Genomic DNA, 23,216 nt, shown 5'->3' with positions numbered 1-23,216 from the left:
GGGGTGAGACGGAGCTGCGTTGCCAACTTTGCTGGTTCATACTTGGTTTGATTTTGTGCTGCGTTCCTGTAGTACCGTGGCTTGGTGATGGTGGAAATACCAGTGTTCTGTGTTCAGAGAGTTCTATGTTCATTTTTCTGTGTTCAGAGAGTTTCAGGGAAGGTGCAGATACACATCTGCACTCCTGGTCCCACTTGCCTTTTTTCCTCTCCCAAAAGGGTATCTTCTGTAAAATGCAGATCATAATCTACTTATTTGTGGGGAGGAAAGACAAGAGGATACAGTAAAATTAAATAATGGTGTTTTTTTGTCTTTGCCTTATTTTGAGCAGTCAAGCAGGAGAAACAGCCCTTCTGAAATATGTTTATATAGAGATGGTGAGGCCCTGGCACATGTTTCCCAGAGAGGCTGTGGACTCCCCAGCCCTGGAAGTGTCCAAGGCCAGGTTGATTGAGGCCAGGTTGAGGCTTGGAGCAACCTTGTCTAGAGGTAGGTGTCCCTGCCCATGGTAGGGTATTGGAACAAGATGGGCTTTAAGGTTCTTTCCAAACCATGCTATGAGTCTACAATTCTGTATCTGTAAATATGGTTTGTTTTGCAGTCTATAACTTCTTGGGGCAACATTATCTTTCTTTAATCGAAGGTTGTGTTTGCTAAGAACCAAGTGGTGTTGGGCAATGGGATGGTTGACTAAGGTGAGGTTTGACTGAAGTACTCTGGAATGAGAGGAGAAACACCTCAAGCAAGGGCTCGGAGCTTGACTAGGTCTTTCTGTGGCATCTCAGTATTTGCAGGTCATCCTGCCTCTCCCTCTCCTCTTTCTCTCCTCTCTTTTCCTCTTCTCTGTTATCAGATCTCAGTGCCAGATTATTTCCCTGCCAGCTTTTAGAAGCTCGGCTTAGTTGTCAGCAGCTTGTCTACTAATAGGCACAACTGTTCTCCATCAGGGCTGTCTGAGCAGAGCATCTGGAAATGTGGAAATTCAAAAGAAATATCGCTGGTGAAACCCACCAGAGAAAACCTGTGCAGGTTTGGAGAGGAAGCTGCCAAGCTATAAATATTTATATACTAAATGCATATGCTGGTGTGTAAATGAAGTGCTTGTAAAGCCTATGAGCAATCTTCCAAACCTGCCTTGGGTATGGTTTAGTTTAGAAAATATATTTTAAGCCTTTATTTGCATGAGCATATGTTTAGACAGACACTGCCAAGGAGTGTGACAGCGACGGGTGCCCAGCGTTCCCCTGGGACAAGACACGTGGCACAAAGTTCCTTTTTCCTCATGGCAATTTTTATTTTTCTAGTTGCTGGTCCTGTGACCACAATTGGAGCTATTTTGTAATTTCTGATTGTTTTTCAAAACTGGAATTTTTTTACACAGTGAAGGTGAGTTTACTCCAACTTTTTAGACAAGTGCCTAAGGATAGAGCTGATAAAAAGTCGTATTTACTGAATCACAGAATTCTGTCAGTTATTTTCATTATTTGTTCAGTGGTTAAATGACTTGTAAAATGCACTTAGATGTCTTTCTAATTTTAATACTTCAGTTAAGTAAGTAGGTGAGCTTAGCATTGCCTTCTGAGGCAGTTTTGGTAATATCTGTGCCCAGATATTTAGAATTTTCAATGGTTATTTTATTTTTTGTCCCCAGTATAACATACAGCTATAGTAACCATGTGCATACATAATTTTATTTCATGCTTCCTCGATAAATCCTAGTTCATGAGGAGCATTACTGAATGTTGCAATTCATTTCACCACTTCGTATTTAATGATTATCATGTAAGAGCATCTTGGGACTTGTCTACACAGGAACTACAACACAATTAAATGGGGGGCTACATTTAAGGACTTGCCTACATAGGAAAATTAATTTGAATTTTAATATGATGTGAATTTTTAAGCATATTGGTTTTTTTCTTGGGATGTGTTTTATGGGTATTTTTATTTTGGAGTAAGAACTTGTTACAAGCTTGTTTTGGAATTGCAAAGCTAGTGTTTCTCACACTTTCCTCACTGAAGAAATCTGATCAAAAGTAGATGTTTGACCATGTATTTTTGGTCGTAGAAGTATGGCAATATTTATTTGAGTTTCAGTTTGTAATGTTGGTGTTTTTTTTTTTAATTTTGAGAGTTTCCATTAGAGCAAACAATTTGATTTTGCAGTTCTTTTTTCAGAGGACCTAATAGCTTTTTATGTTTTGATTTTTGTAAATTTTCCTTTTTCATAGGTGCATATATGTGTTGTGGGGCACCACATAGGGATCTGACCTTGGGGATAAGCAAATTAAATTCTTTGTTTTGTTGTCTACTTGCCAGCAATGATCAGTGTAACCTTGATGCTGGACTTCCAGTACTTTGTTTTCTTCTTCTTATGCAGAATCTCAGGATGGTTTGGGTTGGAATGCACCATAAAGCTCATCCAGTTTTACCCCCTGCCATGGTGGGGGACCCCTTCCACTATCCCAGGTTGCTCCAAGCCCCATCCAACCTGGCCTTGGGCACTTTCAGGGATGGAGCAGCTGCAGCTTCTCTGGGCAACCTGTGCCAGGGCCTCCTCACCCTCACAGAGAAGGATTTTTTCCTAATAGCCCAAGTGAGGCTGCCCTCTGGCAGTGGAAAGCCATTTCTCCTTGTCCTGTCACTCCATGTCCTTGGATGAAGTCCGTGTCTTTATGTATGTATGTATCCTTACTTGCCTAAATAAAAATTTTGATCCAGGATGAGATACTATAATGCACTTCCATTACCACAAAAAGATTTTTCATGATTCTGGGTTTAGTTTCGTGGAAAGTGAGCACAATGTCCAAAACTCCCATGGTGCAGGCTTTGATGCCTCACACAAAGTGCCTCAGTCAAGTGTCCTGATGAATCCAGATGATTTTTTCCTTTTTTTCTTGTGATTGAACAAAGCACTAGTCCCAGCCATTCAGCTTTAGCAAGATCTGTGTAGTCAAAGCTTCCACATCCCTGTGGTGGCACCAACAGAAAGGAGTTGGAAATACTCCCCCCAGAAGCTCTCAGACGGATGGATACTGGCACCCGGGGGAAATCAGGCCGCTGAGGTGCAAGGTTGGTTGTTTTTTTTCCCAATAGATACTCAGAAAACTTCATATTGGGCTAACACTTAGCAAACAAAGGTGACATTTGATGCACCTAGAAGACAAACCTGACAAGAGTGGCATTTCCGTGTCAATATTAAAAGCTGCTGGGAGTTCACTGCTCTGGTAATATCCATGGTGTGAGCTGCAGGAGCTTGAGCCCTTTGGCGGGGCAGGGAGTTCCTGCTTTAATAACCCTTTTCTTGTGTGCAGTTTTGGACACTTGCTTTGATGTGGAAAAGTGCTGCTGTAACAGCACTCGTGAGCAAGAGGCTGCAGTGGGGCTGAAGGGAACAAAAGCTACCCGTGGTTCATGTGGAAAGCACTAATTTATTCCAACACATTGATGCTCATGCAGTGCTTAGAACAAGTCTTCCTTATATGTCATTATGTTTCTTATTATGCTTATATTTTAAGAATGGCCTTCTAAGATAGAGTTATCCTATTTTGTCCATATCTTTGACTGCCTTTTGGCAAAAATCTTCCTGTTGCCAGAAGTCAGATTAAAATTAATGATGTTTAAACTTGCAAGGCTTTTGAAAGGATCACTGGCACAAAATAAATAAATTTACGCAAGTGAATAGGCCATTATACCTTAAAAAGAGGGGAGGTAATTTGATTTGGTTTCTTAATTGGTTTCCAAGCTAAAATTAATAGTGTGTGGAATCCCTCTTAGTAACATGACTCAGAACTATTTGTTTTTCAACTCCTCTTTTCAGATTGATGGGTGTGTTATCTTAGCATTTGAGAGATGTGAGCAGTACTGGAATGGCAAGCATTTCTCGACAGCTTTAGAAAGATGGATGGTGTGATGACCCTGCAACAGGTTTGGGTGTTTGTGCTTTCCAGTGGATCATTGTGAGACTCTTGCTTCACTTTCATTCTTAATGAGGGGGGAAGGAAAGGTGAGACCTAATTATGTGTTTGAGATGTCTTTTGTAACGTGACTTCTCAGTGTAAGTTTACAGGTTTGTCATCCAGCCCTCAACAGAAGAGCATAGTGATGGTCATCCCCAGTTCATGGTCCCAGTTGGTGCATTTTGCTTTTAGAAAAGAAGATGGTTACTGGATTTTACTGCTAAGCTGGTGCTAAGTGATTAGCTACACCTTGGCCATTTGTTATTATATTGTTACTTTATTTGGCAGTTCTACATATTCTGCATAAAATCATGTTTTAACCAAGAAAAATCCCTTACCAAAACTAACCCATTATAGGTAGAATCCTTAGGCTTGACCAGGATCTTTATATTTCTTCTGTGTCTTATGATCTTCAGAGTTGTGATAGCCTTAGGAGGAAAGAGGATGCCTTGAAAGTACAACACATGTGGTCTGCCACATCAAGTATCTGTGAAATTATAAGAGAAAGAATACATTATTAATATACTGATAGCTTTCTGGTTAGTTCTGTACAAATGGAAGAGAGTGATTTCCTTTAATTTGCTTTATTGTCAAGATGTAAAACTAAATTAAACCATTGTCATACAAATGAAGCTACAACATTGCACTCATCAATGTGCCTGTGATATTCTCCCCTAACAATTAAAACTCTTCAGTGTATTAGAAACTGGTCTCCTTTTGGCTCTGGGAGCCCACAGTGGAGGGAAGCAATGAGGCTGTTCTGCCAGTGCAGTGTAAATCCAGAAATGCTCCTCAGAGTTCCTTTGCTCTCTTTTTTAGATCAGAGAGCAGATCAGATTTAGAACAGGAGAAAGCTGGGTTTAAATTTTATTGTAAACTCTCTTTTATAGACTTGATTGATTCTTTAAGTGTGCTTTATATAAAGATATGACTTGAAGTTCTCCTTGATATCATCTCCTAATATTTAAAAGTAGTAATTACTGAGGAATTATTTTATTAGTAGGTTTGAGCTGTGGGTAAGTGGAACAGGTCAGCTCTGTGACATTTGGACAATGTTGGCATGCTGCATTGCTCAGGCACATCAGTAAAGGCCTATGCTACTTCACACCCTGGTTCACATTTAAACTTTTTTACTGATTCTGTTGCAGCATTCGTTCATTTCATCCATTGTGGGGTTTGGGGCTTTGTGGTTTTTAATATTTTGGCCAGAAGGAGCTGTAGAATTTAATTTTGCTAAATATGGCCAGGCCAAAGCAAAGTCTCTTGCACTGATGCCAGGAACTTCAAGTATAAAAATTAATTTATTTCTGAAACGAAAAGATATTTTGAACAAGCAGTTTGTATGTTTGCATCTACTGAAATAACCTCTGCCTCCCCAAAAGCAGACAAGCCTGCTGCTGTATGTACAATGCTACTTCTGTCTTGTAAGAAGAAAAGCCTCACTAATAGGATGTGTCAGCCATGAGCAGTTAAAAACAATACATCTCCGTGTCATCTAAGAGAGAAGTTTATGGATTAGTATTCAGGTTCCTGGCAGGAAGCACATTGTGATGGATTAGTATTCTTATCATTTGAGTGACAATTTTTAAAAGGCTGATTAAAATGACCTGGATCTGGGACACATGGGTTGGAGCCAGGAGATGTGTGGAAGTGATTTAAATCTCACCTTCCTACTTCCCTGCTCTAATCTCCTGGGCAAGAGCAGAGCACAGCGTGGCTGCTTGATTTCATAGCTCTCTAGTAGTCACAGGGGACTGAAAGCAGCTGATACTGATGGGCTGCAGGGCTCTTGAGTGATCTGTTACTTCTACATCTGCCCTGCCTAAATCCAGGAGCTCAGGATCCCGCTACAGTTACTAGCAGAAATAAAGTCTTCACAGTTCCTCTGTTCTCACTCCTCTGGAGGAGATTTGTGTCTCCTGGTTGACTCGGGATCTCCTGCTTGACTTAAGCACTGCATTGAGCAGCAGAAGCACTTCCCCAAGGGTTCCTCAGTAACAGCTTTATTCTCCCACAGGAATTTGTCTAAGCCATCTTCAGTATCAGATTTTATCTGCAGTGTTGCTCAAAGCAGCTGCACTGTGTCCAGAGGACCTGGCCTGGTGTATTTTAGGACATATAGTAACTTAAACCAAATACTGACCTTGTGCAATACCTATCTTCAGCAAAGAGATTGTTATTTGAAGTTTTGTTTGTTTTTTAAATTATACGTTGCAGTCATGGCATGCAGACATTGTGACAAATGTGATTTAATGCAAAAGAATCTCTTGAAGAAAATGTCATTGTGAAGTGATTCAGGGGATGTTTTGGTAAGACATAAAGGTGGTATAGTTCTTTGACCCTAATAATGGTTCCTAAAGTACATAGTAATAAAATAGTTCCTGAAGAAAGCATGTTACAGATGTCACATGCTTCTGGCATCTGTTTAGTGATGATAATTCATCATTAAAAACTTGCAGTGGTAGGGAACAGATGTGGGATGATCAGAGCTCAGTTGTGGAAGTGTTTGTGGGGAGGTGAAGTTTTCCTTTTTATTCCAGGGCAGCACAGCACAGATAGGTGTTGCTTCATTGCCTTGTCTCTATGACTCTGAAAAGAATGAACACTTCAGCCCCTCAGTGGGAGACACACCATTGTGGTGCTGCTTCTCTCCTGGGGCACATGGTGCACCAGCACAAGCACAGCAATGGGAGCTGCGTAGCAGCTTTAGCCTTTCCCTCTCCTCTTATGTCCAGGTGACCTGACCCAGAGACACAGATCAAAAAAAGGAAAGATCCAGAGGGAAATCAGCTGATTTTTGGCCAGATCAGATTGTTCTGTGGGTGCTGTTGGTTGGGTGAGCGCAAGGGAAGGACATCTGTTGTTTATCTAACTGAAACCCATTTCTTCATTTTCATTTTAAGTTGAAAAGGGAGACCCCGACAGCAACAAAATCCGAAATTATGGGAAGATATTCAGTGCAGTGTGTCCTGCACTTGGAAATTGCCTCCATGAACAAGAAGGCAAAAAGCATTGATGGGCAAGTGTCCTCCTGGAAGAAGGGCTCAAGAAAGGCTTGGAGAAAGGAGCTTTGTTTGTGGATGCATTAATTGTGTGCTTAATAAAAAGGAGTTGGTGGTGGTAAATGTATGATATTGTTAGGCTTTAGCAGCTGGCCAGAAAGCAGTATTCCTTCCCATGAAGGTTATTTCTCCAATGTGGATCACATGAGGTGAGGCCTGTCTGTGGTATCCAGCTTTCATTTTCCCTGAAGCCGTGGCTGACCTCTGGGGGGCCTTGGGAATACACTAGTTACGTGGCTCACGAGGTCAGCAGTTTTCAAGATGGAATAGCTTATAACGGCCTGATTTTATTTTTATTATTTTTGTTACACTGTCTTCCTAGCAAAATATGATTTAATGGGAAGAGCCAGGCTCATTGGTGGTCACCTGACCTGCTTGTCATTTACTAAACCAGGAGATTCATGTCTTTTCTCCCATTTCAAGCTTTGGGCATCAGGTGCAGTGAAAAAATTAGGTTAAATGAGCTAGTTTTTCTTGCATTGGTACTAGAAAACTTGATTCAAAGATGAAGACAAGAACAATTTTTTATGTGGAGTAAAGAATAAAGAATTTTGGTACAAATGCTATGTTATTTAACGTAATTACTGTTAATTTCTAGCTCCTTGCAGTAGGCTTGGACATAGCAGGCCCAGGGTCTTTCCTTCCATCCTCACTGCTCTTCCTCAAGTGAGTGCTACAAGCACATCCACACCTGCAGAGCCCATGGTTTATCCAGCTGGGCTTCCCCAGTTACCAGCAGTGTATTTCAGGACGTGTCCATCATCCTCTCCTCTGTCCTGGCCCCTCATCACTGTGACAAGCCCCACAGATGCAGCAGCGCCAGGGCATGTTGCTGTGACACTCCACGTTATCACAGCTGTGAGCTTTTCAAGCTCCTTGTAATGGCACTTGTGGTATCAGCAAAGGATGTTGTTTGGCCAAAGTGCTGACGAAGAGGCCCAAGCTGCAAGAGCTCAGTGACCACTTGTTTTGTTGGTCAGAGCCACTAAAAGGATTTGGGTGAGCTGAAAACAAACATGGAGCACTGTGCCAGGCATGCCGGCAGCTCCAGCCACTGTGGCCAGTTAAGGATGCTGAAATACTAAAGGCCGTGTAAAATCTAAAATGCCCAATTCTGGGTACAGTGTCTCTGGGAATCCTTGGAAAGCCACACTTGTGAGTGGTCAAGAGAGTAATAGCATCCCCTCTAGAGCACTCAAAAGCAGGGCTGGCACGACAGGTTGTTAGTCCAACGGGTCAGACAGATGTATACCAGTGAGTCTGCCTTCTCCATCCTGAAAAATCTCTGAAGTCACAAGTATCAACATTTTCTTAGCAATTTCCTCCTGTTGTATTCCCTGTACAGAGCAATGGGCTTTTAAATGCTGGCTAATAATAGGATTGTGTCTTTTGTGTGGGGGAAAAAAAAAAAAAAGAAACTGTGTCAGATCCTTTATGTGGCAGACCTTTCCAATTTTGTGGGACATGACAGTCTGGGGTTTAGCTGCCCTCCTCTGTGAGTAAGATTGTTCAGGCTTGCATTGATCTCATTTTTAATTAGAATCCTCTTTGAGATGGAAAATATCAGAGCAGATCTATAGTAAGACTGGGAACTTCAGTGCCAGAGGGTTTTCAGATACAGCCTTAAAAAAAAAAAAAAAAAAAAAAGCTATTTCTAATCCTTAAAATATTTGCCTTGCTTTATTTTCATATCTTGAAGACAAACAGGTGCTGTGTGCCCTTTATGATTCTCAAATATACAATCTCCAAGCCAGCAGTCTCCAAAGCCTTCCCTTGTTTGTACAATTAGGGTGGGATTTTCAGAATCACTCAGTGTTGGTCTGTCTCTGCTCTCATTGAAGTCAAACTGCCATTGACTTCAGTGAGAATCGTGTTAGATCAGCACATGAGTGCTTTTGAAAATCCTTGCCTCCACATTTTTTTTAGTCACATCTGTGTACAATTGAGTAAAAAGACTTTTGTAATATGCTTTAATTATTCTTTGTCGTTTTCATATAAAAGTGATTGAAAAGAAACCAGAAGGAAACCTATAATAATCTTGACTTTGATCTTATTTACCATGAATTATATGTTATGTTTTTCTTCTCCATTTATGTAATTATATATTACTTTATGACAACGTAAGATAAATCACTGGAAGCATGAGGAATAGAAATAATTAGGTAATATGGAGAGGGAGAACAGTCTCAGAGGAAAGTACTTGATGCTTCATGGTCTGGTGGGTTTCCAGTGTTGCTTGAAGCTACTTTCTTTTGGCTGCATGGGAAAAGCAGGAGACTTTATGTGAAAGGCTGGTGCTGAAACCTGATGAATTTGGAGGCTGCATGGGCACCTGCGAGGAATGTCACCTTGCCAGGAAACTGCAGGTTGTTGCCCAGGTGACCACAGTCTGCTCTGCCACTGTGCTTTCCACACAGTTTTGGTCCACCTGTTCCTCCTTGGTTCATGCACCTTTTTGGTTTCCAGCATGTGTTTCAGTGGTGTTTCTGGTTAACTGCTTGCTCTTGGGAAGTCACGAAGAAAACCATAGAGAATCAGAGCTTTCTGTTGCTCAGGGGAATTGGGAGAACTGCAGAAATACCTAATTCAACAAGATCAATATTTGCAAGACTTGCCCTATACAGTCCAGCTTCACCTCTGGCTGTAGATATTAATTGAAGTGCTCTAGTGGAGCATCCAGCTGTAGTGGTTTTTATTTGTATCATATTAATGTTTGCTTGGGTCCATAGCAAGGGTTTTTAGCTGAGGAACTTTGGCCATCACCTGTAGCTCATCTCCACCTCCCCATGTGGTACAAATCAGGGGGGATTTTGGAGACCAGCAGGAGGAGGTGACTGCTTCACTCATCAGTGCTGGAAATTTACCTGAACTGCCCTTCTGGGAGGCTTTGAAGAGAAATATGTAGATCCAGCTGGCAAAGAACACATAGAAGCCTTCTTGGATTCAGGGGTGGTTTTGCAGTGGGAGGACCTCAGAGTTACCTTGAATTAAATTGTCTTCTAATGGCAGGGTTCCATTCCATCTTTAGACTCCTGGGATTATCAGTTCTGCTGTAAATACGTGTTTAGCATTAGAGTAAAATGTTATGTCAGTCCATGGCACACTGGTTGCCTGTTTCAGCTGCTGCTGTTTCCACCACATGTCACCGATTAGAGCTGGGCCAGCGGCCAGGCTGGTCCTTGATGCACTCGAAATCCAAAGTAGTCTATGAAAGATGTTTATTAGCTGAAGTGTGGCAGATCTGTTTGATAAGCTCTACGGCATATTGTTCCTCTTAGTGCGCTCTGTTGGTGTTTTCATGTGAACAGGAGTGAAGGTGTCAGACTGTTGTAATTCAGTAGATGTGATCTCTCTTGCAGGACCGTGGATGGCAAATGCAGCATGTGCTCAGGGCTCCACTGGCCTAAATAACTGAAAATTGCCAGGCCACTGTCTTGGGAAACTAAATTGGTGGTCTTGGTGTTCAACACCCAGAGGGTGTTGAGGCACTGAACAGCCCTGGAGGCTCCCCAGGGAATGGTGACAGCCCAAGGCTGCCATAGCTCAAGGAGTGTTAGGACAACGATCTCAGAGAAGGGTTCTTGGGGTGTCTATGCAGAGGCAGCAGTTGGACTTGATAATCGTTGTGGGTCCCTTCCTACTCAGGACAGTCTGTGATTCTATGAACTGATGGAAGGAGCAGAAGTTGCCTGAGGGGGCACTGGACACACTGTCCTCTTTCCCTATCAATAGTCCATCATGTAATCTGCAGCTGCAAGGTGTTGTTACAGAAATCTTGGTATAGTGTTAATAAAATTATTCATCCGTGAGCCCTCCGGAAGGTCTGAGTGCTCAGCCACCCTCTACAGGCACTGCTGGTTCCAAGAGGTAGCTTGAAATTAAGCATTTTTGACATTTCACTATAAACAAAGTGGAAAACCAGTTTGAAGAAGCTGAAGGACAGAAAGGCCATGGATCTAAACACCTCTGAGCAGTAATGTGACAACTTTGCTAGGAATTGTGAGATGCTTAAGATATAATTACTCTATATTAATGAGATGAGATCTGCACAAAAAGCATGATGAGCCTGCCAGAGAAATAAACCACAGAGTACTGGCTAGCCTGATATTTTTTTTTTTTCATGGTCATGTTATAAATGTTCATGCATACTGAATAAAATGTAGGTTAGGGTCTTGAAAGCTGTTGCCAAGTTTTGTCACTCAGGGCTTTTTAGATGGTGTAGATTTAACCCTCAGTCTGCCCTTTTGGTGGCCAGTTTCCCAGATACTGAGGGCAGATAATATTCTGCCACGTCCAGCTGAACTGATGCATTCAGACTTCCTGGAGAAAAAGCCTCTTGAGTGCTTCTAAAGTATTTATTTATCTAGGCTTCATCTTACTGAATTTACTGTTTGCTGAAACAGGCAGGACTCTGTTGGCCTGGCATGAGATAATATGTTTGACTTCACTCTTTCATTCTTATGAATGATATTTGAGATGCATGGCTTTTTTAATTTTTTTCGAGAATATCAGGGGAAAATAATTTCAAATGGGCAGAGAATTTTACTGAACATCTGGGAGCAAAATGGGGAAAGTTTGATAAATGACATCTTGCTGACATGGAATAGCAGCTAGCTCAGAGAAGGAATCTAGGGCATTGCAAATAAAAGGATTTTTTTTAAGTTTAGTTCCGTTGGAAGTGCAGCGTCGTGCTGTATACATGCACTTGACAGTAACAAATTATTCAAATTGACAGATTTAAAAAAAGCAAAAAAAATTCAGTCCGAAGTCATAATTTCAGTCTTAATTTCAGGAACAGCCGTGTCTGTATACAATAGACGCAGACATTTTTTGACTACTTAAGTCAGCAGAGGAGATTCTTGTTCAAAATTTATATTCTGTTCAGAGGTTGATTGCTGTATTAAATATATGGAAATATTTGATACACTAAGCATGGCATCATCAGCTTATATTGATAACCCAACTACGTAGTTTAAATTCTTTCAGGTCTTGACTATTCAACTGTTCTTCATTTTAGCCATTTTGTGTCTGAGACACATTGAGTTTAAAACTTGTACGTTATTTTGATTTTTTCCATTGCACACAGATACCTTTATGTATAAGCTTAAATACTGTCAAATAAACAAAAATCTCTTCATCTGCACCATTTGAAACTGGAAGTAACTCCAAGGCAGTCAGACCTTTGCAAGTAGAAATAAAACCTGTGACTTACAAAAAAAAAGTAATCGTAGCCCAGATATTTTCTGGAGAACAGACTTTAGCCCTATAGAATTTTTTCCCTTGTATTGCTCTACCAGTCTGATGTCAAATGTCTTTTTTTCCTTCATTTACCATAATTGCCTCTGATATACAGCAATGAAACAAACCATTAGCAAAACACTGAGCTGTCAGAAGCAATCACTGGTTTCAGATCCAAATGGGGTGCTTTACTTGATCAGAAGCAACTTGTGTCTGTATACTATAGAGGTTCTCTATGAAACATCCAACACTTCCAGGTTAGTGTTGAAGTTGAGAAGATCTGACCTGTCCCTCCAGCATGAATTTTCCCATAGGCCATGTCTAAAGTCAGATTGGGTTGTGACATTAAATAACACTGTCTGGTGAGTTCAGTCCCTCCTGCTCCAACTGGAGGCTCAGAGCAATTCCAGTAGCATTTTCCAAGAGTTGATTGATTTTGGGGTGGGTTATAGGTTCTGGCAAGGTAGCTGATCTTGGAAAAACCTTAGTATTTGTCTTTTAAGACCAGAAGGTCTTCAAAGAACATTTGCAAGGACAATTTGTATTCATGTAGAACAGCGATCTATGTCTATGTCTGCAATCGATATCATTTTCTGGAGAAAATGAGCCTCAGGGGGGACCTTCTGGCTCTGCACAACTCCCTGACAGGAGGGTGCAGCCAGGTGGAGATTTGGCTCTGCTCTCAGGGAACAAGGGACAGGGTGAGAGGAAACGGCCTCAGCTGGTGGCAGGGGAGGTTTCAGTTGTGCATTAGGGAAAACATCTTCATTGAAAAGCTTGCCAGGCATTGGAAGGGGCTGTCCAGGGAAGGTGGTGGAGTCACCACACCTGGAAGTGTTCAGGAAACCTGTGGATGTGACATTTGAGAATGTGGTTTAATGGTGAACACAGTGATGGTGCTGGTTGGACTGGATGATCCTAAAGATCTTCTCCAACCGTAACAATTCCATGATTTCTGTGTGTGTATGCAAATGTAAGTGTGTATGTCTAAAAGATGTGTCAAACCTGTTGAGAAAAGAACTTGGAATCAAACTGTACTTCAAATTATGAACTTTTGGTGTCTTGTGCAAACTATTTTTGTCCTCTGGGTGATTTTCTTTCTAAGGGGATGCCAAAAACATCAATGCAGACTGTGAGAGCTCCATAAAACCCATTTACCATTTTCGTTGTATCCATGAACCTTCAACAGGAGAGACTAAAGCACTTGCAGATGCAGACAGGACATTCCATGCATGGCATGTTTTCCGATATCCTTTCATTCTGATTCTTCCTTTCTTTTTTTTTAATTACAGTTCTTTGAGGTTCCATTTGACTCAAATATGAACAGGACTAAAAACAGACCACTGGTGCGAGGACAGATCAGGTAAGGCAATGCACACCTGCTCTGGCTGCGGAGGAATAACCTTTTATCTATTTCCAAGTTCTCTCCCTCTTCAGATGATGAAAACTGTGAGACAAAACATTCAAGAGAAATGCACCTCTTTGTTCCTTGCTATTTCTTCATGTTTATATCTTCCGTGTGAGCAGTTTGAGCACTCACAGCTGTAAAATACTGAATATCTCAATACAGTAGAATTTCCCTTCATATTACATATTTCTTCATGTGTGGTGACTCTGTGTGTGATGTGGCAGCGTGCAGTTATGTTCCATTGAACTTTTGTTTTGTAATAATAAGTCCTAGAATTTTCCCATCTAAGAACAAACACAAAAATGTGTGTTGTTTCTACATGTTTAGCTGGTTGAAAACTCACTGTGGCATCTTAGGAAATTGATTTAAAAATTTGTTGTCATAAAGTTTATCATCATCTAAAAGTAAATTCCTCCCCCCAACAAAAATAAAGTCCTTCATTAGCATAGGAATTTCCTTTAAAAAAAAATCCTCCATTCCCTCTGTTTTCTGAATAATGTATCAGTTCAGTTTCTCAAAGGCTGTTTGGCAACTAAAAAAGCAAAGTGAAAAAGAACATCAATAAAAATCCTCTAACTAATTTGCAAACTGAAACTGAAGGCCCAGTTCATAAATGATTCAACAAACAATTTTAGTATTGCATTTCCATGATTTGTGCCAAAGAGTATTTGTAACAAAATTATGTTTTCCCTTAGGCTTCTGTGAACAGTTGGTCCTATTTATTTCTGTGTTTTATCCATCACCTTTGGAGGACTGAAAAAAAACATGATAGATGAAACTACAAGAAAATTGAGACAAAATACTCAAGTGAACCTTGGGGGTAAATTCACTCTTGTGGTAAATGGTTAGAGTGCTTCAATAAACTTGTTCTGATTTGTTCTCAAAGGTGGTTCTAATTGCAGATTCCCGAGTTAATTTTACTTAAAAAAATATTTTAGGGACCGCTGCAGTGAGGGCATCTTTTGGATATACAGTAAGTCAGGCTTAATTGTGTGGTTCAGGGGACCTGCACTTCTGCCTCCCTTGCATGTGGTCCTTAGGCCCCGGGAGAAGGAACACTTATTAGGAAGAAAAATGATGGGGGGATTTTCTTTTTATTATTATTATTTTATTTTTATTATAGTCTGCTAGCATGGCTTGCAGTGCTTCTGGAGTCAGAAACATAACTAGGAAACTTTCTATCAACTTCTGTTTCAGAGACAGCAATTTATTTTATGTTTCCAGTGTCCTTAAGTGAACTCCACTGTCATCTGAATGCACCACAAATTGGCAAAACCATGTTAAATGGATTTTCTTACTTCCCCCCCCGCCTTTCATATTTGCTTTCACCACAAAATGGTAATGTTTGGGACATTGGGCAATCGCTCATTAATCTATCTACCTGCCTGTCAACAGCTAATTTAAAGTTCTTTAGTGTCACTTCCCTTGAATAATGCTGCTCTTGCTCCCTGCAGACTGTGGAGGACACAGACCTTGACTGGGGTTATTTCTTCTGTGGTGTGCCAGAGGAGAATAAACCAGTGCAAGTAATCTAACCTTGTTGTATTTTGCCACATATTTCTTGGTGTTCCTTGAACTCTTTCCTTCCTGGCTGATAAAATAAAACCTGTAAATGGTTATGCTAAAACCAGTCAAAACCAGACAAGAGAGGGATGGACATATAGGACATAAGAGACTGGTGTCTTGCCTCTGGGAAACAGTTCAGAGAGCTTGGGGAGTTCTTGCCCAAAATTTGTCTGAAATTTGAGTGCTGACATTTTCTTCTCTTAACTGCTTCATTTAATGAAACATTTGCTGCTTTTTAAATTCTGCTGTGTTACAACATCTGTGCTATCCAGTGCAAACGAGACATCATTTTCTAATCCATCTTCATTTGCACTCTTTGTAAATATAGTCTCTTTTTTCCTTGCTTTGCTTGCTTGTTATTTATTTGGCATAGTCATTGTTACAGAACTGGACAATATGGGTAGTAGTTTTTTGCCCTGAGCTTGAGATCCTTTTTAAAGAGAGAAGGCTGTTAACTCTCCATCAAGTTGGCTCTGCACCTCCTTGGATAGGCTTTCAGTGGTGGCTTTGATGTGACTCCTGCCCACTGAAAACTGCACTGAGGCCAGCGAGAGTTTTTCTAGAGGTTGTGTCATCACAGAGAGAATTCTTACATGCTTTGAATGTACTAGAATCAACCTGGTAGCCCCAGTGAGGTTCTCGGAGTTACTGAGACATGCAGTCCCTGGATGAGCTGGTGTCTCCATTTTAAGTAAGACAATTCACAGAGGTGGCTTGTTAGGAAATGTTAAGCTTTTGTAGAGAAACTATTCCCATGTGTTCTGCTTTGTGGCCTCTGCTTGCAGCTTCAGCCCCTAGTTTGTTCAGGGTTAAGACCAGCTGTCCATTTTAAGTGATCTTGCTTCCAACAACATTTCTCCCCTTCCTTTCTGCCTGAAGCCTTCACTTTGAGAAAACACAAGTCAGCCTCAGGGGTTAATTTCTCTGCACACACATTCATGTGGTTCCCAAACCCCCACACGTCACCCTTTTCTGTGAGTTGCTGAGGACTTGAAGTTTCCTTTGGCATCAATGAGGAACATCAGTAGCTTTCAGAGAAAGGCTCTGTGGCCCAGGCTGCACTTTGAGGTGTGGACATCTGGCTGAAGACAGCATTGCTGTCTCACTGGTGATGTTCAAGAAGTGTCTCAGTTGGGCAGCTTTGGCCTGTCCGTCATTCCCTGTGAGCCAGGAGCCAGTTCTGCAAAGGTCTTTGGGAGGATGGGGCTTGGAAAAGTAATCTTCCTGCATCCTTTGTGAAGTCTCTGTATTGCATCGTCTAGATAGCTGAGGATTACTTAGGAGCTCAGTGTGCCCCTGCTTTATATTTTATATGTTTGGGCTGGACAATCCATAAAGGCAATGGCACAGATGGTTTCTGCCGAGCTGGGGCGGATGAATGTAGGGACAAGAGCACGTTTACCTTATTTGCCCACCCCCAAACCCACCTCTGCTGCCTCCAGGGAATCTTCTAACACTGTTGGGAGATCTGTGACAAACAACACCAGATAGTTCATTGGCTGCTTGCTTTACAATGTTCTGTTTAATTTGTAAGACTCTGAAGAAACGTTCCCTTTGAGCCATGAGATGTAACCATCCTTATTCTCTATTCAGAGAGTAATCAGAGACATCCTGTTGCAAAAACAACAAGAGTAGACCCAAACACAGAGTGCCACTGAGTGCCATCCATCATCCTGCCTGCCCACATCTTCCTCCCTCCTCTGACCCTTCAAGTCTTGTTTGGAAATGCAAACAGCTTGAAATGTTCTTTATGCTTGGACTGCGGTCTTAAACTCATTGAGCCTATTTGTGTTCTGCATTATAATAACAGCTGATACTGTTTCCTTCTATGAATTTATTTTGTGTCATTGACGAGGAAAAATTGCATGTGCTCACACAATCTTAGATTTGTCTGAAGTGGCAACAGCTTTTCTTGATTTCCTGTTGGGTATGATTTATTCCCTTGCTTTTTAAGGTAATGGATTTGATTTTCCTGCAGATTACTTTAAAGAAATCTCTGGTGTGAGCTGCAGTAGCTGAGTGAGATCACCCTCAAGGGTGACAAGTGTCCTGCTCTGTTATGTTGTGCAAAGTGACAGGTTTGACCACCCTTTACCTGCACACACTCCTGAATATTGGCAGTTATACAAACTTAGAGTACTGCTGAATCCACTGTGCTAATCACTCATAAAAGACTTCATAGCCTTGCAAGGGTAGTTTCTCATCTTAAAAGAAAAAAAAAGACCTTGAATAGTATGCTCTAAATAACCAATTCACGGCTGTGTAGACATTGTTCAATTCTGCTCCTGCACTGCTTTGCAACTTACAGCTGTTTTCTGTACCCAGTCCTTTGGCTTTGGACTCAGCAGTGGCTGCCTGGAAGTGGGCCTGGGGCTTCTCCTTTGCTTACCTGGACCATGAAGCATTGTACAGGTAGCTTCAGGGGGTGGTCCAGGCTGAAAGAGGCCTCAGGGGAGATGAAGACCCATCTCTTGCTCACAGCAGTTTCAGCTCTGAGGTCAGACCTGGTTCCTCCAGGTCTTGTCTCAAAACCCTTCAATATAATGGCTTCAAACTGCAAAAGTGTAGATTTAGATTTGATCTCAGGAAGAAATTCTTCCCTGTGGGGGTGGGGAGGCCCAGGTCCAGGTTGCCTAGAGAAGCTGTGGCTGCCCCAAGCCTGGCTGTGTCCAAGGCCAGGTTGGACAGGGCTTGGAGGACCCTGGGATAGTGGAAAGGGATGAGCTTTGTGGTCCTTTCCAATCCAAACTATTTTGGGATTCTATGATAAAACTAACATGCTGTGGAATTTATTGCTATTCTCCTTATGCAGATTATTTGTACTCAAGCTACATTTCTATACACATGTAAGAGGTTCAAGTCTATTAAAATGGCAGAAGGTGGCACAACGCAGCTAAAGTCTTGAATGCTTCAACAGAAATAAATCCTTGTGTTGTTTGATGAATATTTTTTCCAAGAATCCCATTAACCTTTTCCCTTAGCAATGCCCAAGGAGCTGTGTTCTGTCTGTGAGCTTTCCACTTCGCATGTTCACAGTTGATGTTTACTGCGGTTAATGGAGATAGTAACACTTCTACTTATTGGTATTTCTGAGTGGAGTGTTGACTTGGTTCAATTTGAGCTATAAGCCAAACTCTTGAAGAATCAGACCAAAAAGAGCTCCTGTGCTAGTACTGTTCCTCACCAATGGCTTATATTTGTGAATTATAGTCACAATTGCAGATATGGAGGTTGGATGTTCGTGAACTAGTAGAAAACTGCAACGTGTGAAATTTTATTTATTCAGAAGCACATTGTCACTCTAGACTATTTCTATGTAATGCTGAGTTTTTCCACTCTGTTGCTTGTAGCAGACCTACTATTACAAGTGTAACAAACCAGTTCACAATGAAAAAAATGTGTGCATTTTAAAATAAATTTTTTCATGTAATCACTGTGGATAACTCAGGGTAATTAGCTTGTTTCTTTGCTTAACATTAATGTAAATCAGGAACATTCCTACTGATGTTAGTGGAGCTGCATGGATGTAAAGTGAAGGCAAATCCATGTCCTAGGCTTATGCTGAGACCTGTATTAAGGGTTTTGCTAGCTGTGGTTAAGCCAGAGATTTAAAACCTCCCCAGGGGTCTTGGTACAACTTTGGGTCCCCTTTAGAGCTCAGCCCCTGCTTAGCTGGTGGCTCTGCTCCCTTGGGTGGTCATTTCAGACAGGTTTCATTCTACTTAAGTTAAAACAAATAAAACAAAAACTCCATAAATCTACCTGCAGTTCTTCAAGAATAATAATTTTTAAGAGATCAGATGCTTATTCCCTGCAGGGGAACATTCTGATGCTTTGTTTAGAAAATACCTCATTTTAAAGGGACTGCCCTGAGATCTTTTTGAATGATAAAAATGTTTCTTTTTTCAGTGGGAGGCTTTCCTCTTGTTTAAACAGGGCACAATTCAAAGCAGACACCATCACAGCAGCCTTTTCAAGAATTTCTTATCCTGCTTGTATTCAGGCTTTATTATTTAAAAACAAGTAAATGCATTCCTTCCCCACCACCACCCTCCTGCCTTCATTTTTTTTCCCACCCTGTGTTTTCCAGGAGCTGTCATTGACTGTGTTTGGTAAACAAGAAATTAAAAAGGCAGCTTTATATTTTTGACATGTGCAATTGCTTGTAAAAATGTACTTCTTGCCTTTTGAACAGTGGGGTATTTTAATTTTTTTTTCTGGCATGGTCATGTCACAGAGAGGTGTGGGGGGAGAAACCTTGGGGCTAAAACATAGTTTAATGAGAATAAAACCCACATCAAAGGACGGTCTAATGCAATGATATAATGCTTACTGTGTCTCTTTCCCAAAGGGGATATGGATGACAGTACTTATATTACAATTATCTATTCACTGCCTGCATGGGATGTTGATTAAATGGTTCTAAGGTATTAGAGGCCTTTTGTAGAATGCACAGAAAAATGGTGATAGTGCACATTCTTCTCAGATCAAAATGTGTGTTAGGAGGAAATTATATGGCTCTAACTGCATATATATTTTGTTTCTTAGGGCAATAAAGGGGGTTGTTTTATTAACTCCACATTTAAATTTGTTTCAGTTGAAATGAAGCAATCGCTGGTTCTGCAGCTCGCTCCTGCCCAGGCCTCATTCTGCCACAGCTCAACCCAGACATTCCTTTGCATGCAGCTCTGTTCGGTTGATATAAATCCTGCAGAAACACTTGACCCCTCATGCCTTGCTGCTTTTCAGCTCAGTCGATGGGTCTTTACCCCCAGATTATTTATCTGGATCTTTAATTGCGTGTGGGACAGTTGATAAATCGGAGTACATTGTGCCTTGCCCCACATTAGGAAACATCCCACATGCTCATGTATAAAGCTGGAGTCACAGTGCATTTGGCTAAATAGCTGCTCCATCTGCTTGTGGAGAGCACTGCAGAGAGGTGATACGGGCTCCTAATGGAGTTGTCTTATCCTCTCATGTCAGCTCCTCGCCGGGGGGCTAGAGCAGCAGGAACTGGAGGGAACCGAGCCATTGTGCACTAATCCTGCCATCTCTGTGTCTAATATGAACGGGCCTCTTGACATTGATTGCAGCCATTGCCACTTTTCTTCTTTAATTGACTGGCAATGAGTCATTTTCTCCAAAGGTGATGTTAAAGTGAGTTTTTACAAACAAACAATATTTAAGCTTGAAGCCCAAAATCCTTTCCCCATCTTGGGGGCAATGTTCTCCTGATGGCTTTTCTTCCAATATCTGTCAAACATTCCAGGTTCATGTTTGTAAATTCTGGCTTAATGCAGTCAAAACCCCAACACTTTGTTCCTTGTATTAGTATTGAACCTTGTCAATATAACCACAACAGCATCATCATTCACCCTGTGCCAAGTGGTGTAGGAAATGTCACTGCTCAACAAGTCCATTATGGAGCTGCCTCTGATTAGAAGCTGCTATGCCCTGAGATCTGTGTACAGTGAGTCATGTTGGAAGCGCATTTCCCTCTGTGAAGGGCAGAGTTTATCATGTCTCATTCAAGTTATAACTTACATGTTATCAGCTTCACAAGTCAGGTATAAAAGAGGTTTTTCTTGCACCTTAATTAGCTGTGTGAACACAGATGCTTGCTCTCTGGTCTCTATGACTAGAAAAGCTGCATTCCTGAGGTTGAGATATGTGGAGAACCTCTTTGATATGTTTTATTTAGTTGTTTTTGTTGGTTTTTTTTGCTAGGGATGTAAAATCACAAGGAATATAAAATTATAAATCGTGCTGGAAAGGAGCCACAGGGACTCCTATTGCTGCCTGTGTGACAATAGTTATGTTCTATTAATGCACTTAGATGGTATATTAATGGTTTTTTGTTTTGTTTCTCCACTAAAAAATGCTGTAACTCCAGATGATAACTGTAGATAATCTACCTCGATAGTAATACAGGAATCCCAAAATACAGCCATCCTCGTCCTCTTCACCTCTGAGATGAGACTTGGCAGCTAAGACCTCTCTATAGACTGTTCCCATGCTGAGGGTGTCAAAGGCATCTTTGCAGTGGTGCGGGGGAATCTGCAGATGAGCAGAAAGGATCTGGCTGAACTTGAAATTTGTCAAGCTCAATCTGCTTCATTGCTCTTCCACTGGTTGGCGTGTAGAGACTGATCCTCTTCCCATGGCAGACCTTTGCTTCTTGTCCTGCTCTGTTTTGCTGTAGTGAATAACTTAATTCCTTCATTTTCATTGCTTCTGGAAATGTATTTAGCAGCAGTGTTTAGAACCTGTGCTGAGATGACTGGACTGTCTTCTGTTTTTTTGAAGAGCAGGTTGATAAATACCCCAGAACATCAGTTTTCTCTGTCTGAATGGGATTGAGATCTGGTCTGAGACTTCTTTACCACTGCTTTCCAAATCTTGGCTGAGGGCTCAGCAGAAGCGTATGTTATGTTTAATCATTCTAAATCAGAAAAATATTTCTGGAGAAACCAAATTATACATCCTATTAGTTAGGTGGTGTCTGGCTCTTAAAGAGAGAACTGAGATTTTGAAGTAGAATAAATGGATCACTTAACTGCCACACTGTAAGATTAGATCAAAGAGGAGGATTTAGTTTAAATATTATGGGGGACATTTTTCAGATTTACTGTAGGTTTGTCTTGTAAGCACTTAAAAAAATATTTACATTTTCATGACTGCGGGGAAGCTGTGAATATTATTAGTCACCCTTTCACTCCTACCTAACAAAGCCATATACCGAAAGTGTGTTGACGCTCCACAGGGTTGCTCAGGGTTGTTATGATTAACATTCTGGTGTGGATATCAAGTGTAATAAGAGCATAAACATTTTGTAAGTGTAGGTCCTTTCATTTGTAATTCTTTATTTCCAAGTGAAGTGATGAGGCCCAATTGGAGTGTCTGCTTAATTACAAAGGGAAGCATAAAAGTTCTATTTTTGTCTGAACTACAAGTCTCCCTATGGTGCACTGAGCTATCTCACCCCAGACCTGGGCTCAGACCTCATGGCAGGCTCATGAAAGCATGAAAAAAACATATCCTGGTATTATTTGCAGAGAGTTAAACTGGTTAAAGGGAGAGCAGGAGATGTATAGGAGAAAGCTCAATGTTAAGGGTGGAACCCTTGATCTCCTTCTTTGGCGGAGTTAAAATTCTTGCATCACCTTAGCGAAACCTTCAGCAGAATCAATCAAGCCAATTTTGATTTACTCAAGCATAAAAAAGAGAGATGTTTCCCTTTCAGGATGAAATTATTCTTTTAAATCAGCAGTGTTTGTTTATGATAGTTTTAAAGCACCTCGATCTAGCAGAGGAGACAGAACATCTGCAGCTTGGGTTCTTGAGGAGTGAGGGGAACAAATTGCCCCCACTTTGCGTAAATTACAGTGTTGATCATGCTTTTATACAATGATACACACCTGTGGCAGGGTGGCCTGGGCTACATTCTTTGTCTGTTTTTTCTTTGGGAGAGAAATGAATTGACACAGACGGGCAGTATGTTATCCTCATCTGTGTTTATTTGCACTAAATACACTTCTGAGCAAGTATATTTGGTGGCAAAGCCAGAGCTGGTGACAACTGAGAGGCAAGACTCAAAAAGGCAACTGCATGATGAGACTTAGCCAGCGATACATGCTTATCCATCACTGAACTCCGTGTATGCCACGTTCTCACTGTAGGACGTTGCTTGGGAGATTTAGACATCACTCATTGAATCCTTCCCTGTTTCCCTGTGGATGGTGCAGCCGTCATTCAAAATCACGTCCAGGTTGGTGCTGATGGGCCTGGCTGGAAAAGGAAAGGAAAGGTATGGGCAAAGGAAGGGTATTAGGGGTGATTCTTTTCAGAGAGATTTGAATTTTAAGGAAGTTTACTTGAGGATTGTGTCTGTAAACTCTTTTTCTGCAGACATAATGTTGTGGTGTTTAAGTGTGCTTAAATGCTACCCATTAACCCAGCTCCTTAGATTTTTGGGGAGCA

General features: G+C 41.2%; 1 protein-coding gene across 2 annotated transcripts in view; it reads left to right on the top strand.

Annotated features, from left to right (window-relative positions):
* The window catches only part of LOC119709323 (protoheme IX farnesyltransferase, mitochondrial), a 95,373-nt gene that overhangs the window by 47,892 nt on the left and 24,265 nt on the right, over positions 1-23,216 (top strand). Inside the window, exons 5-6 of one of the 2 annotated variants that reach the window (XM_038156936.1) lie at positions 13,552-13,622; positions 15,122-15,193. In XM_038156936.1, the coding sequence (XP_038012864.1) occupies positions 13,552-13,622; positions 15,122-15,193 (143 nt within the window). The remainder of the gene's footprint in view (positions 1-13,551; positions 13,623-15,121; positions 15,194-23,216) is intronic. The other variant, XM_038156937.1, reaches the window with a different exon arrangement.

This window comes from Motacilla alba, chromosome 18 (genome assembly GCF_015832195.1).
Source record: "Motacilla alba alba isolate MOTALB_02 chromosome 18, Motacilla_alba_V1.0_pri, whole genome shotgun sequence".
NCBI lineage: Eukaryota > Metazoa > Chordata > Aves > Passeriformes > Motacillidae > Motacilla > Motacilla alba.
Note: the sequence above shows the minus strand (reverse complement) of the source record. Positions and strands in the feature narration are given on the sequence as shown.